Source organism: Lagopus muta, chromosome 1 (genome assembly GCF_023343835.1).
Source record: "Lagopus muta isolate bLagMut1 chromosome 1, bLagMut1 primary, whole genome shotgun sequence".
Classification (NCBI taxonomy): Eukaryota; Metazoa; Chordata; class Aves; order Galliformes; family Phasianidae; genus Lagopus; species Lagopus muta.
In genome coordinates, this window is record NC_064433.1 from 171121580 (window position 1) to 171137001 (window position 15422).

At 39.2% G+C, this 15422-nt stretch overlaps 1 protein-coding gene across 4 annotated transcripts in view; it reads left to right on the forward strand.

The window, feature by feature from the left end:
- The window catches only part of DCLK1 (doublecortin like kinase 1), a 233272-nt gene that overhangs the window by 202817 nt on the left and 15033 nt on the right, over positions 1-15422 (forward strand). For all 4 annotated transcript variants that reach the window (XM_048948495.1, XM_048948485.1, XM_048948515.1 and 1 more), the window contains 5 exons: positions 377-510; positions 1505-1582; positions 2163-2259; positions 4156-4236; positions 11846-11959. In XM_048948495.1, the coding sequence (XP_048804452.1) occupies positions 377-510; positions 1505-1582; positions 2163-2259; positions 4156-4236; positions 11846-11959 (504 nt within the window). The remainder of the gene's footprint in view (positions 1-376; positions 511-1504; positions 1583-2162; positions 2260-4155; positions 4237-11845; positions 11960-15422) is intronic.

Sequence of the window (15422 nt, forward strand, 5' to 3'; positions counted from 1 at the left end):
GCCTTTAAACTCTTTATAGGTAAGACTCAAAAACTCAAAATACCTGCACTATTGGTATTGGTATTGGTATTGGTATTGGAATTGGCTATCAGTGGGAACACTTTGGCTGGAAGGTCAGACCTTTGCTTTTGTACTTTTGTTTTTAATGAGAGGTAATACATCCTTTGTTAGCTAGGTAGCAAGGTGAGTCTTCCCCAAACATTGTAGAAAATTGTCCTATTTGTCTGAATTTTCAAAACTTTCTGCTGAGTGTGTTGCGTGCAAGGAAGAAAATGAAGACTGCAAATTAAAAGGAATTTTTCAGGCAGTTAATAAATCATATAGTAGTTCCCTTGGTAGAACTCTTTTAAACATTTGAATTTTGTTCCTGATTTAGGTATATGAACACCAAGATGGAAGCAAGTCCCTGAAGTTAGGGGACTTTGGCCTAGCAACCATTGTGGATGGACCTCTATACACTGTCTGTGGGACCCCAACATATGTAGCTCCAGAAATCATTGCTGAAACTGGGTAAATTGATTCTAGTGAGAATTCATTGTTCTGTTTGCAGTAGAATGTGTTCTCGACATTGTACCAGGTATGAGTTCTTGCAGCTAGGATTTCTATGATGCTTTTGCTTGGATGTGATGCTGTATCATACCGCATAGGACATCTCAGTCAGAAGGGACCTCTGGAAGCTATCTTGCCAAAACCAGTTCAAAGCAGTGTTGAATTTGTAATTATAGCAGGTTGCTTTGTTGTTAGCCTCAAACTTCTCAGCATTAAGTTACTAACTAGCCAATTGCACATACTATAGAATTAATTCTCATACTAACTCCAGAGATTATTAGATACTGTTTACTTAATTTTATTTTGTTGTCAAACACTGTCCTTTTCTTTGTTCCATCAATAAATATCTGCTGGTTTGAGCAGCCTGTGGCCATCTTTTCATCACTGTAGGCTTTCTGTTGGTAGAGGTCACTGTCTAGTTAAGCATATTGTCTTCTGGACATTTACAAATTCTTATCTGATATAGTTTTAAGATGTAAATGAAAAACAAAAGAAAGGAAAGCAAAATTAGAATAGGTCAGTAGATAGAATATAGCGAAAGAGCAGGTAAAAATATGTAAGAACTTGTTAACAATCCATAGAATCATAGAACCGTAGCACTGTAGAACTGTAGAACTGTGTAGAATCATAGAATCATAGAATGGCGTGGATTGAAAAGGACCGCAATGATCATCTGGTTTCAACCCCCCTGCTATGTGCAGGGTCACCAACCAGCAGACCAGGCTGCCCAGAGCCACATCCAGCCTGGCCTTGAATGCCTCCAGGGATGGGGCATCCACAGCCTCCTTGGGCAACCTGTTCCAGTGCATCACCACCCTCTGTGTGAAGAACTTCCTCCTAATATCTAATCTAAACCTCAGTCTCAGTTTAAAATGATTCTGAAAATGTTTTCTCTGTTCTTGTACTGTAGTTCCTGGACATCAGATTTCTCTAACCATATCTCTCACACTTATAGGTATGGCTTGAAGGTGGACATCTGGGCAGCGGGCGTGATTACTTATATCCTGCTCTGTGGTTTTCCTCCATTCCGTGGGTATGGAATGATCCCTTCAACCATCCTTGCTCTGTGAATCGGTCCCTGTGCTGCTTCTGCATTAAACAAGTTTTCTGCTTATAGGGTTTGGTTTTTCCCATGCTGTGCATAGTGATTTTCACAAATCCCATAAATGTTTGTGACTTCACTCTGTCTTGTGTTTGTTTATTTTAGTTTAAACTTAATTATGTTACAAAGCAAGGTCCTCCACTATGGGTTCTGGGTGTCTTTGCCTGATGTTTAAAATACATAGTGAAATAAAAATCTTTCATGGACAAAATGCAGCTTATTTTGTGATTTGTAAAAGATTGATAAAATGTAAACCACTTAATGGCATGCCAGATCTTTTCTCCCCCTCAGAGCAATTGCAAAGTGGTTGACCGTCCTAAAAAGTGCGAAATGAGCTTTGTTTTATTGACCTCAGCATTCACATCTGTGCCTGCATGCTTAGGAAGAATAAACAGCTTCCTAAAGCACGCTAAGGAACATCCAATTAAAAGCAGTTTCAAGAACCTTCTTAAAACCAGCTCTGGAAATAATGCCTTTGTGGGTTTTGTTGTTTTTGTTTTTTATTTTCCAGAAGTGGAGATGACCAAGAAGTACTTTTTGATCAGATTTTGATGGGACAGGTGGATTTTCCATCTCCATATTGGGACAATGTTTCTGACTCTGCAAAGGTAGGTTTATGTCGCTAATGGCACTGCTTCTCCAGTATTCTTCCCAATGCTTGAGATAATAATGACTGTTGTCCTTTCAGCATGCTGTATTTGACATCTCTTATACATCTCCTGCTACATCTGTAAATTCTTCTGTGCTACCAAGAATGAATTGTCATTTGATTGCTGTCTGTTAGTTTAGGAGGTCCTGCAATGGACCCTACCTCTTTATGATGTTTCATACAGCAGAGACACCAGCACCCTTTACTGACCAAGAAATAATTATGAGTAAGTTGGTTGCATCTGTCCTCCTTAGGTTGGAAGTTCCCTGGGACTGTGTATGCATTTATGATATGGACGAGGTTCCAACTTGGAGCCTTTGAATATGATAAAATAATGTTACAGGGAAGCTATTTTCCCTTATTAATGCCATTAAATGATGTATCTGTCATTTCTTTCTGTCAGTGAACCAGGCCAAGCATTGTCTGTAACTCATTGTTGTCAGCATGGTATGAAATACGGACTTCTTCTGTCCACCGGTTCATGGGTAGCCTCTTGACACAAGACAGGGAAGTATTAGAGCTTGGTATGTGCTAAAGCAGGTACAACACTTAACAGATACAGATCCTGATGGATCTGGGGAAACAGTTTCCCTCACAGACTTTCTAGGGATCAGAAATTTACTACAGTGACATACAAATACACATAGAGAAATACAGTACATATGTACATTAAAAAATAACCACAAATAAAAACTATTTGGTTTTTGGTCAACACGTAGTTACCTGCTCAGTTTCCCTAATACATGAGTGTTCTGCAAGTTTGCTTCTAAAGTCTGTAAGACAAATCCAGAAAAGAAGTGTCTTCCTATTTCTTTCAGTGTGTTTAATGCAAAACATTTTGAAATTTGGAAGTGAATGTAAGTAATGAAGTAGCATTCTAAGTTCTGAATCTCAATTCTTCAGTGCTAGTAACATCTTTCTTTTGTGGATGTGTGCATGGTGATCAGTCTGGTATTCTAGTTTGTTAATTAATGAAATTCAGTCATAGAGTTGGAAGTCCCCTAGCTAGTCCATGTAATTGTTTTGTAGCAGCCTTTATTGCATATCTGCAGAATGAGAAGGACCTCTGGAGGTCACCCAGCCCAGCCCCTACTCAAGCAGGGACAACCAGAGCAGGGTGGGTGCCCAGGACCGTATCCAGGGCCATCAATAATGAGAATTGTGCAAGTCTTTTGCCAATAGTGTTTTCCTTTGAAACTTCTTCTTCCAAATAGTTCATACTGAATTTTCTATTTTGAAAAATTAATCTATTCATTTAACTTCTTCTCCTTGTTGCTAAAAATTATTCATTTTGGTCTTTGGTGATAACCCTTTGTTTGCAGTTATGCTGCAGTCCTATTTTCTGTGCACCCCATTCAGTGTTGGAATTATGTGTTCATTTGCATGCTAGTTGAAAACTAGGTAATGGCATAGGAAATCAGAGCCTGAAAAAATAATGTATTACCGTGTTACATTAAATATCTTCTATGTCATTTATACAAGATCTTAAAATTCTAAATCTGCTGGCTTTTTTTCCTACAGAGGAATTGACATTTTCTTAATGGGAAGCTAACCTAATTTCAGGCAACCATCTGTTTTGTATATTATGTATTAAATGCTTTTCTTTTATACAGTGGCTACAGAACTGTAACTCAGAACTTTCTTCTTGCTTTTCAAGGTACTGTTAGATACTGATTTAAAAGTTCAGCTTGAAGTTCAGAAGTTCATAGTTAATACATGTTAATACATTTCTGAAGTTGGTATTTCATTCCATCTTTGAGCACTCTTCTATAATCAGCTGAAGAGTACTTCAGTGAATTAAATCCATGGCTTTGTTCTTCAAAAACTGTGTTTGACCCAGTGTTCCATTTCTCAGGAGCTTATCACAATGATGCTTCAAGTAGATGTAGATCTGCGATTCTCAGCCTTGCAAGTTCTTGAACATCCATGGGTTAATGTAAGTATTTTTCAGGCTTATAGATGCTGTCTGTAATTTTCCACCTTTGAGCTCCTCTTTGTCACATCCTTTCTATGCCCTTTTGGAGCCATCATGTTACAAAAAATACCACACATTTAACTGGAAATGAGCTAGGTTACAAGCTGCTGTGGTATATCGTGTATCATGGAGTATTCACTGTTTTATGCATGCTCAGCCTCCCTCTTCTCTGAAATATTTTGGGTCAGGTTTTCAGCATATCTCAACCACACTTGACAAATTTACACCTCTAACAATCAGCTTGTGGGTTCAGAGGCACATTTTGCTTTCCTGAAATGAAATGGACTCAAAAATCTGACAGTCGTGATTAAGAGCTATTGAAATATAGTCAATGGTGTTAAGCCCACTTGATCCAGCATGAAACAGGGAAACCTTTAGCATCATGTTTAACTTCTGACATTGAAATATACACGTATTTATGTGCAGCCATATCTGTTTAATCTGAGTTACCATGAAATAGCTATTTATGCATCCTGGCTTATCTCGTAGTGACTGGACATTTGCCATAAAAGTGATAATCAGTGAAGTGGTATATGGATAAATCTGGCAGAGAATAAAGAGATTTGTCTCTAATTCATATTGAGACAGGGACCCTACTTAATATTTGCTAATTATTTCAGACTATTTAATATGTCTTAAAATATTTGGTTGGGAAGAAAAATAAAAATCAGAGAAAGTCCAGAGTCAAATTCAGGAAAGAAGATTGAAGAAGGCAGAAATACAAGTGGGACTGGGAGAGGAAAAAAAAGAAAAAAAAGAAGGAAGAAATAGTGTTTCATTTTCCTTTCTTAAAGTTCTGTGCAGTTCTCACTAGAATAATATTTTGTCCTGTTAACAGATTCCCTGAGCTGCTGTATCCAAACGATTTATTGCAATGAAAGATTATTCTAATAATTCACAGATACAGTAACCTCAGAGGCTAATCTTTTTTCTTGAGAAGTGTCCTCCACGTAGCCTACAATAGTGGCGGTCACTGAAGTGTTTATATTCGTTAGTCCTGGAGGCTACCTGCTTGACCAAACCATTTAAAATGACTTTTATTATAAATGATATTATCTGGCAGACCACTTCTGCTGTGTACAAAGAGCAGAAGGATCTACGATAGTGTGTGATGAAAATCTTTTCATTTTAAAGATGACATTCAAGCAGCTGAAATATTAATTTTCCTTGGTGTCAGGTTCTGTCCTTGGACATGGTGTTCTGTCACAGTTTATAATGACTTTTGGTAACTGAAGTGTCTCTATCTCCACGGGAGAATGGTGGATGGGGATTTCTGTCTTGCTGTTCAGGAAGAGACGGGAGGTGGTCAGAACCTGCAGAGAGGCCAGGTCACCCGCTGTGTCAGTCTGCATACTTCTGCTGAGGCTGTTGAGGAGTCTTTTATTTATACAACATGAGGATCTGGCCACCAATTTTCCTTTTTGTGAGCTTTGTGCTCTCTCCAGATGCTTTGTTTTTGTTTTTGTTTTTGCTTCAGTTATACAACAGTGTATCTTAGGAAGTGATTTCAGCAAGGTGCATCAAGAAGTGCCATTTTTTGTGACTGTGGTGTGCAGATGATGGTGTGCTCCCTGTGCTTCCTAATGGTTTCAGCAAGGGGGACTGGGAAGAAGGGTAAGGAGCAAGTGGCTGAAGTCTTCCAGAACTGCAGAGCTCCTGTAGCCAACCCCACGTTCTCACTACCAAAGCATCCTGATGAATTCCTGGGTTTCTGTGCAGTGAGTTACATGTGGATCCCTTTGCCAGAGGTGCCTTGGAGACCAAGTATAAATGGATTCAAAAGAGAGGTTGATACATTTTTGGAAGGTGATCCCATTGGTGCTTGTTAAATGCTGCAGTCTGGATAAAATTTCTGGGTCACAAAGCTCTTAAATACTTGGTTGGCAGAAACTGAAAGATATACCAAGGAAAATTCAAGTTCTACTTGCCTTCCTTAACTGTGTTTTTTTGTGAACAGTGATTTTGGTGCACTAATCATGAAATACTGTGTATAAGGAGGGCACATAGAACTGGAAGCTGGATAGTCTCAATCACCTTTGGTTTTGCTCTGCTGCACATCTTGCAGTTTTATGCTGATTCTTTGCAATCAAACCCTGTAGCTGTTCCATCCACCAGTAACTGAAGCAGGTATTCTAGGATAGTTCTGTCCAACTTACAAGAGGTCTCTTCTGTCCAAGTGTTGCTCTTAGGAACTGAGATGAGTCAATATTTTGTCTTCACTCATGATAGCTGGTGACACAGATCAAAACCTCTTTTGAATTCTCGTATGGATTCTGCAGATATATTTTTCTAGAAGGAAAAGGGCTAGCACTGGGACCAGTTCTGGAAAGTGTTTGAGCACATTCCGAAGGTTGCTCCTATTTCAGTGCATGCCACATGGAAATGCTTAGTGTTAGGAATAAAATTAACTACATAGATGGCATTAAAGTCCTAGTTCGCTTCAGGAGAATTAAAAACATGACTGAGTTGAAACAGGTGCTTAAATGCTTTTATGAAAAAGGACACTTCCCTCAGAGGGTCTGAAAAGTATGTGGCAAGGGAAGGCTTCTTGCATGCAGAGGCAGAAGGATGTACTGGTGTCACATCCAGCCTCTCATTCCAGTACCATCTCTTGGCCAGTTGTGGGCATCACACAGCCTACCTGTGATGCATGTGTCCTAATTGCCTGGGCAATTTTCTGCAACATTCTTACAATATTGTCTCCTTTCCAGAGGGCAAAAGGCACCTGGAGTTTCCATCTAACACATAAAACTTCCCTAGTTAACCTGTTGAAATAGTTCTTTAAGGACTTTATTTTTCCTTTTCTTATTTTGGTTCTCTTCACACAGAGGTAAAGTTGCAAATAAAGCACTGGATAGAGCAACTGGATTGAAAAGCAGGCATATGTTTTCTTTGACAATTCCAAGAAACCTTTTCTCTCTTTGATCAAACCTTTGATAGAAGTGTTCTAACTGCTTACACCGTATAAAAGCATTTTGTAGATTGTAAATAACCGTTCCACTTTATAGCTGCTTACTATGTGATTACTTGGTAAATTGCTGAGATTCCTGGAATGTACTTTGACAGTTTCAATAGGAGCCAACACTCATTTCAGTTTCAGTTTTTGCTATAAAAATAGCAGGAATCCTCTTGGAAACTGCAAAACTTTTTATGGTCAGTGTCAGGCCAGCTAAGCAGTTCCTATGTCAATAATATCCCAGCTGTTTTCAATTCAAAAAAACAAAACCTGAAAAGATGTTGGCTCCTTGCCACTGCCACAGATGGAGATCTTGAATTCAAAATGCAATTCAGCAGCAGTTCTTTGCCCCCTCAATTTAGTTTGTTTGAATTTGTCTCTCAAATGCAGTACACTTAGACCTGGAAACAAATCCATCAGTTTATACTTCCCATACTGGGACCCCAGCTCTTTCTTTTACCTGATGGAATTCTGTGCAAAACCTAAGAATTGTAAGGGTGGCTGGAAGCTTGAGATCTGATGTTTTAAACATTGGTAACACTATATAACCTGCAGTACAGCAGTGGCAAGTTATGGGACACACCTACTCTGTTTTTGATGTCTAAATATTTTCTAATTTATTTTGTACACTGAATATTGAGCACTGAATATGAAAGGTATGGACTGAATTCTGTAAGCCCTTCTCTGTTAAAATAATCAATATGAAATGTGCTGTGCTGTTACTGGAGGAGGAAGGTGGCACACAATAGCCTAAGAAGAATTAGAGAAACTGTAGCCTTTGTATGTATCCTTAACCAGGTCTGCCTTAGAGATTTCAATGTAAAAGAAATGAATAACCAAGCAGTAAATAGTAACAAGCTTAACATTTGTAAGAAATTTTATTTAAAATGCTGTTTCTTATTCAGCAGCTGCTGTACCTTTTGGTCACATCCTAGGGCACTAACCGGAGAAAAATCTCCTTGCAATCCTTGAAGGAAACAGAGTCAAAAAGCTTTTCCTGCACTTTTATTTGCTCTACTTTTCTGCTTTTATTTCCTGCACTTTTATTTGCTCTACTTTTCTGCTTTTATTTATATAATGACCTCTTCATCTGATGCATTCAGACCTGGAAAGAAAACCTCTTGTGACCAGCTTGAGGAATGCATCTGAGTGTGTCGGGCAGTGGGAGTCCTGAACACTGTTTAGTCTTTTTTTTTTTTCTTTGGGTGACAGTGTCTCCTGCATATAAAACAGTGCAAATACGGTAAGAATGTTTGTTAATGACTCAAATGATGCCAATATAGTCCATTTGTTTTTTTTATTTATTTTCTTAATTCTTGCAAATAGAGATTTTGCATAGTCTGATGAAAAAAATAATCTGAAGAACCCAGGCAGTTAAGAGCATCCAGGTGAAAACTCAAATTCTGGACCAGACTTTAGAAGCTGCCAGAGGATTTTGGCTGCTCAGCTTCTCAGGACAGCACTTCTTTCAGATCATCAGCAGTTCCACGTTCTCAAAAATTCACGACCCTTTGAAGTTCCCAGAACTGAGCAACAAAAATCACAAGTCATCTTTAATAGCTCTTGTCCTGACTGCTACAGCTAAGATGAAATTCTGTGGTCCTAATCCACTACAATAAGTAGTTCATGTAGCTGGAGGTTAAGACAGGGGAAGGAGCACTGCTAACCTCCCTGGGGGCTGGCATCCTTCCCATCACAGCAACCTGATGAAATTCTAGTCAGGAATGTTTAGCCTGTTCTCTAGTTCTACAATTCACTCTGCTGATTCTCTGAATCTGATGTGTTATTTGGTTGCTTTTTCTTACTTTCTGCCTTTTGAAACTGCAGAGCAGCTTTTTTTTATATGTAGTTAAACAGCTGTCATCTCTCACACTCAATATCTATCCATTATATTATTGCTGGCTGAAGTGACTCCGGGAGCCAGCTAATATATACTAGCTTGTTTACAAAGTGCTTTGGAATAAAGATCTCTGGTAGACATTGGGTGGCACCTGCATTAGCTGAACAATTTAATAATGGTAGAATAATTCCTGTGCATACCTATGCTATCTCTTAAACTGAGCTGAAGTTTTCTTCTGAAAACTGGATCCCAGAGTATGTATCTCTGACTCGTTGCCACTGGAACAGTGGGTGTGGTGCTTCACAAATAAAATATTACCCCAGTCTTGGTAACTGTTGTCTTCACTGTAATTTAGGCTTTTGACAAGACAACATGAAACCTTGGCAGGCTTTCATTGTCCAGAAAGCCAAGAGAATGATTTTTTCTTTTCCCTCCAATGAAAAAAAAGATCACTTTATAGGCTTTCTTCTGGGAAAGGCAAGGTCGGTGGAAAGCAGGTTATTTTTAGGGCTCATATGCACCAAGCCAAAACTCCCCAGTGCTGGACAATTATCAGCTACTGGGTTGCATTGTTTTGTTTTGCAGCTGTGTGCACTTGACCATATTTCTCCAGCTGAAACATTTTGTTAAGAGGTGAGTGAGGGATCTCTAAACACAAACTCCCCAAACTAAATAAATTACAAACGCAAACCAACCTCCCTAAAGTTCCCATGTGCTCACAGGGATGGTGATTTACTGCAGTGATTGTGTAACTCTTTAAGAGCACTTAGAGTCGCTGTAGAGGCAGAAAAAAGAAGTCTGAAATCTCTCTGTGTTCTGATCTTGTCTCTCATTTCTATGTACCTTGGTAGAATTGTGCTTTAAGTGGACTTTCAAGAATTTTCTAAGCTGCTGATAGCTGCATATATGAAGCAGTAGTGGAGGGATATCAGATCCATGGATGGATATCAGATCCATGGATGGGCAGACACCTGATATCCTGCATATTCTGCATATTGTTGCCTGAAATCCTTATTCTGCTTCCTGGAGTTCTCATCAGCCATGGCTTTTTCAGCTGCCACTCCTGCTGGTTCCCTCTTTCCTGCTCAATCAGTCACACAGGCCTCGTCTGCCATTTCTAAAAAGCTCCTTCTTTGGGCTTCAATTCAACCTGCTGACTTGGGCAAACTGCAGACTCCTTTCTTTTTTCTAGGGTTGTGCTTCCATGTGGAGGACAGCAGATGGGTATTCCAGGAGCAGGAGCTCTCAGCTGTTGTCTAGGAGCATGGTGCCCAGCTTCTGGGCTAGGTCCCTCACGCAGCTGATGCACACGGCAGCAGAACATGGCAGCCTCAGCTTGGCCCTGTAGCCCTCTGCTCACTTTTCCCTCATTTTTGCTCAAGTTGATAAAATGTGTGTTTTGGCAAGGAAAACAAGGCCACCACAGCTGGCTTCAGCCCTGCCCCACTTTTCTGCCTGTGCAGGAAGATGCATACTAGATGCCCTAAACCAACCCATGGTGTGGGTCATGCCTCAGTGGTACATCCTGATGTTCATGAAGGCCTGGACTCACTTGCACCACAGGCCTGGGCTAGGGCATGTCTCAGTTTCCTCTCTGCCTGTATTGCCTCTCCCTGGGGCTCACTGAGCCACAGCTGGAGCTCTCACCCAACCCACAGTCCCTCAGCACGTCACCTTGATGGCTGCTAAAATAATTCCCATGTGCACTTAGGCTGTGGCTGGCTGGGGATGCCATAGGCAGAGCTTAGAAAGTGCCTTGTCTCAAGCTAGATTTTGACAAATAACCGGTGCATGCTTGTATCAAACTTTCTCAAGATTTAAAGTCTTCCCCTCACATTGCTACAGTAAATCTTCCTTTTTTTCTTGTATTAAGAGGTAGAATTTAGTCAAATCGCTCCTGAACTTGGTATTTCACAGGGCTTCTGGAAATCATAGAATCACAGAATCATTAAGGTTGGAAAAGACCTCTAAGATCACCTATGCCAACTGTCCACCTCCCACCAGTATTGCCCACTAACCATGTCCCTCAGTGCCACATATCCACGTTTCTTGAAGTCTTCCAGGACCAATAACTCCATGACCTCCCTGGGCAGTCTGTTCCAATGCCTCACCACTCTTTCTGTGAGAAATTCTTCCTAATGTTCCTTGTCTGAGGTTCGATTTTGACAAATCCCCAGTGCGTGCCGATATCAAGCTCTCTCAAGATTTAAAATATTCCCTTCACATAGTTACAGAATTTTTTCCTTCTTTTCATGTATCAAAAGACTGAATTTAAGTCAAATCACAGCACTTCTGAGCTTGATGTTTCACAGGGCATTAAGAAATCTTTCTTTGTGTCCCACCAAGCCAGAAACTTCTGGTTTCTGTAATCTCTTGGGTTCTTTCTGTGTTTAAGTTCACTATCTTTAAACACATTTGAGGAGTAAACAGAAGAATGAACAGGCCTGAGCTTATCATGCTTTGATGCACCTACGAGTAACCAGTCAGTGGTAGTCAAAGCCTAGTAGAAAGAATAATAAAATATTTAATGATCATTATTAATTTGATTTACCTAAAGCTTGTGAGAAAGATGTTTTGTAAAGAAGAGACAGGCTGGTTTGTTACATAACAGGATGCTCATCCTGTAAATACTTTACATTGATCTGAGACAATGACTGACTCAATATTTTTATAACATTTCTTTTCTGTATTGGGAGGTGCTGTCAGAATCACCTGACAATTCCTTTATTTTGCCTTTTCTCTCTGAAGTTTTGTTTTACTTTGTTTCTTCACAGGACGATGGCCTTCCAGAGAACGAACATCAGCTATCAGTAGCTGGGAAGATAAAGAAGCATTTCAACACAGGCCCTAAACCGAACAGCACAGCAGCTGGAGTTTCTGTCATAGCAGTAAGCATCTGAAATACACAGCTGAAACACTTAAATATGTGCCCTCAAGACTGTGTGTGTTTAGGGCATGCCACCAAAAGAAACCAGAGAGGATCAGTTTAGGTAGCTCTAACTATTAATATAAACATAATTTGGTATTCTGCCACTGATTCTCCTTGTGAGTCACATTGTTATTTAATAGCCCTAGGAGATACAACAGTATGCACACTTTCACATTTTGTCAGAAGGTTGTTGTACCTAACATTGATGCATGCAGATTCAGTATTTGAACTATGGGACCATGGCATTTTACTTGGCAGCAGAATCATCACATGGATTGAGGCAGCACAGAAGTTGTAGCAGGACAGCAGCACTTTACAATGAATGGAAATTACTTCAAAACTGTAACAGCGAACCCATATGGCAACCTTAGCTTCTCTTCTTTGAAGACATCAAAGAGAGCTATAATGACTCACTTCTTGCTGAAAAATGCTACCTTTGGAGTTGATTCTAGTCTAGCCACTGCATATTTAGCTGAGCATCAACACAGTACTGTTCCATGCCAAAACTACATGCAGATTGCAGGCTGCTTCCCTCCAGACAGAAGGACATAATTGGATAGAGAGTTAATAGAGCTCCTTGCTGCCTTCTGTCACACACTGCAGCTGCAGTTTGGATGTTCCAGGTTATAATGTGTTGGAGCTTCTGAAGCTAAGCTGACCAAACATTTGCCCAGCTTTACTGAAGTTTTGATGGCATCCTCAGCATAGCATACATCACATATGTTTGTATTTTTTGTCTAGAGATAAACATGTGCATTAGAGATATATGCACACAGAATATATTCAGTGTTTTACAAGATTATTCATACTAATACCATTAAATAGTGCACATCCTTTACATTTTTGATACATCTGCCTGTGTCTGTAAGCTTTTCTTTATTACTCATGGCAATGTCAATGCTCCAAACGGTCACTAAAAATAAGTGACACATTAAGCATAACCATTCCCATATCAAATTACTCAGTGTTCATTCCCAGCTTCCATGAATTGCAGGTGGTGTGAGTGCACATGTACACTTTCTTGTACTGTTTCCACTTTCATGTTTCTCAGCTCAGCCCCTCCAGTGGTGAGTTAAATCAGCATGAAGTAAACTTAGTTCAGCGCATGCAATCTGGCTCACAGGTGTGAACTGTTTGTACAGCAGAATGGGTACTCTCTCAAAGTTACTTGGTATAAGTACTTAAAATTTCAAGCTGTGCCTCTCTCATATTTTTCTTTACTCTTTCCAACCCTAAATTTCCTCAACATGGAAGCAAGTTGTTCCTCATGCTTTTCTTGGATTTTCTCGGTCATCAGCTAACATAGTCAGCTTTTTTATTATTATTTTCATTTTTAAGCAATAATACTGCAACAGCTCTCCCACAACTAAAACATCACATACCCATTGCTCATCTGAACTGCAGGTATGTTCTGTATAGACTAGCTGAAACCTTGTTCCTTTCGAATGGACTGCCAGCACGCTTGTCCATGAGAATTACTGCTCAGACCCTCCATGCTAATGACTTCAAAGCTTAGAAGCAAGAAACGATGCCTCTGTCCTCATCCATTTGTCGCCTACTTTATTTGTTTAGTTGCCCCACAATTGTCTTTTATTTTGTTTCTTTGCCCCAATTGCTCTGCTAAGGAATTGTTTACAGAAGTTTGATAGCTGAGTAATGCAAAACGCACTGTAGTGAATCTTGCCACTGCAAAGCATTATAAATCAGAAAAATAGTGTTTGCTAATTTATATTTTAATGGCTTTTATTTCTTTTTTAGTGTTTGGAAATTTAACAAATTATTTTAAATCATCATCTCTATGGGTGAACATGATACTCTAGCATGATGAATCCTGCAGCTTGGCCTATAAAGCAGAAATATTTTGAGTATTTTTACCAAATACAGAATGTGGTTTGATTAGGTTGTGTCAACTACTTTCTAAAATGTTGAAAGAGATGGGGAAGGGTAGACCTTTTTAGTGTTTTGTTAGTGAAGCAAAGCTAGATGATTATAAGAATAAATCACATTTATTTTCTACAAAGCTAATTCAATTAGTTAGGCAAAAGCAAAACAACAAAACCTTTAATTGCTGTTTCTGTTGTTTGAAAATGTATGTAATACACATTTGACATGCATGTCACTAGGGCTTTACATTTGGGAATCTACCTTTTAACTGTGCAATATCAAATATCATGAAAGTAAATCTTATTAACTAAGCCTGCTCTACATTTCGAATTTTCAAGCATATACAGATGCTGCAACGTACTGTTCAGCTCTAAAAACTTTCACTAAGTATATTTTCTACAAAAATATTGTTTTATTGTGCCTGCCTATATGTTTATTGTAACTTTTCAAGAGAGTGCTTGTGTATATAATATATAGAGGCAATCTATATATTATGTAACACATCTGTGTCTGTGTGTTTGTGAAAATGTGTTAATATGTGCATATATTTACATAGATTACTGAACAGTTACAAGTGTTAGCATTATTTTGAGTTTTTATACCTCTATTTGTGTACAGAGATAGCTAATCTGTGGTACTTAGTTCTAAATTTGTCCTCACACTGATATAATGCTACATACAAAGCCTGTTTTCCTTTGTGTTAAGAAGTAACACACCTCAGAGATCTCAAGCAGTATTTATCACATGCACCAATTAAAACTCGAACATGAAAACTAAGTTCATACTGATCTGATATGAAAATTATACTCGTAAGGATCTGTTTGTGGTCAGCTTTCTGAAGAGAAAGTGAAGCCATATGTGTTTTACATACATATACTCTGGTTACTGCTTTCTTCAGCAGCATCCAAGTACATTGTATGGCCTCCTTTTGCTCAGGTTTATGTTTGCCCTGTTGATGTAGTAATCCTCAGTAAAAGTTATCTCTGACTGCTCAGGGCAGTCTCATCAACTTCTCACACATGTGTCCAGACTTTAAGCTTTTCCCCATTTGAAAGGATTTGTCAGGGTGGACACTACTAGGATGAACGTGCTGTGCATGCCTAGCAAAGTTCCTCTGCTGGTGGAACAGGAGATGATTTCTCAAACAAAATTACGGGCAAAAAGATTTTTTCTGTTCATACATTAATCATTAAAAGTTCTGCCAGCATAACTATGCCAGTTGGGGAAAAAAATCCCTTAAACCAACATAGCTTTGCCAGCAAAATTTTAATTGGAAAGCCAGCTTTCAGAACAGCAATATAGTTAACAAATCCCTGAAAACCACTGCTTGCTGATGGGAGGGTGTATGGGAGAAAGATCACTGTAGTTACCCTATTCTTGCTGTAAGCATTAACGTCTGGTCAGTGTGGAATACAGGCTGCCAGGCATGCTCCCCTTTGGTCTGTGTCAGAACTACCACGTTACCACCAATTGTGTGCCAGAAGGATTGCAGGATCAGGTTTCTCCTACAGCTTTCCAATAGGAATAGTCTTTTCTAG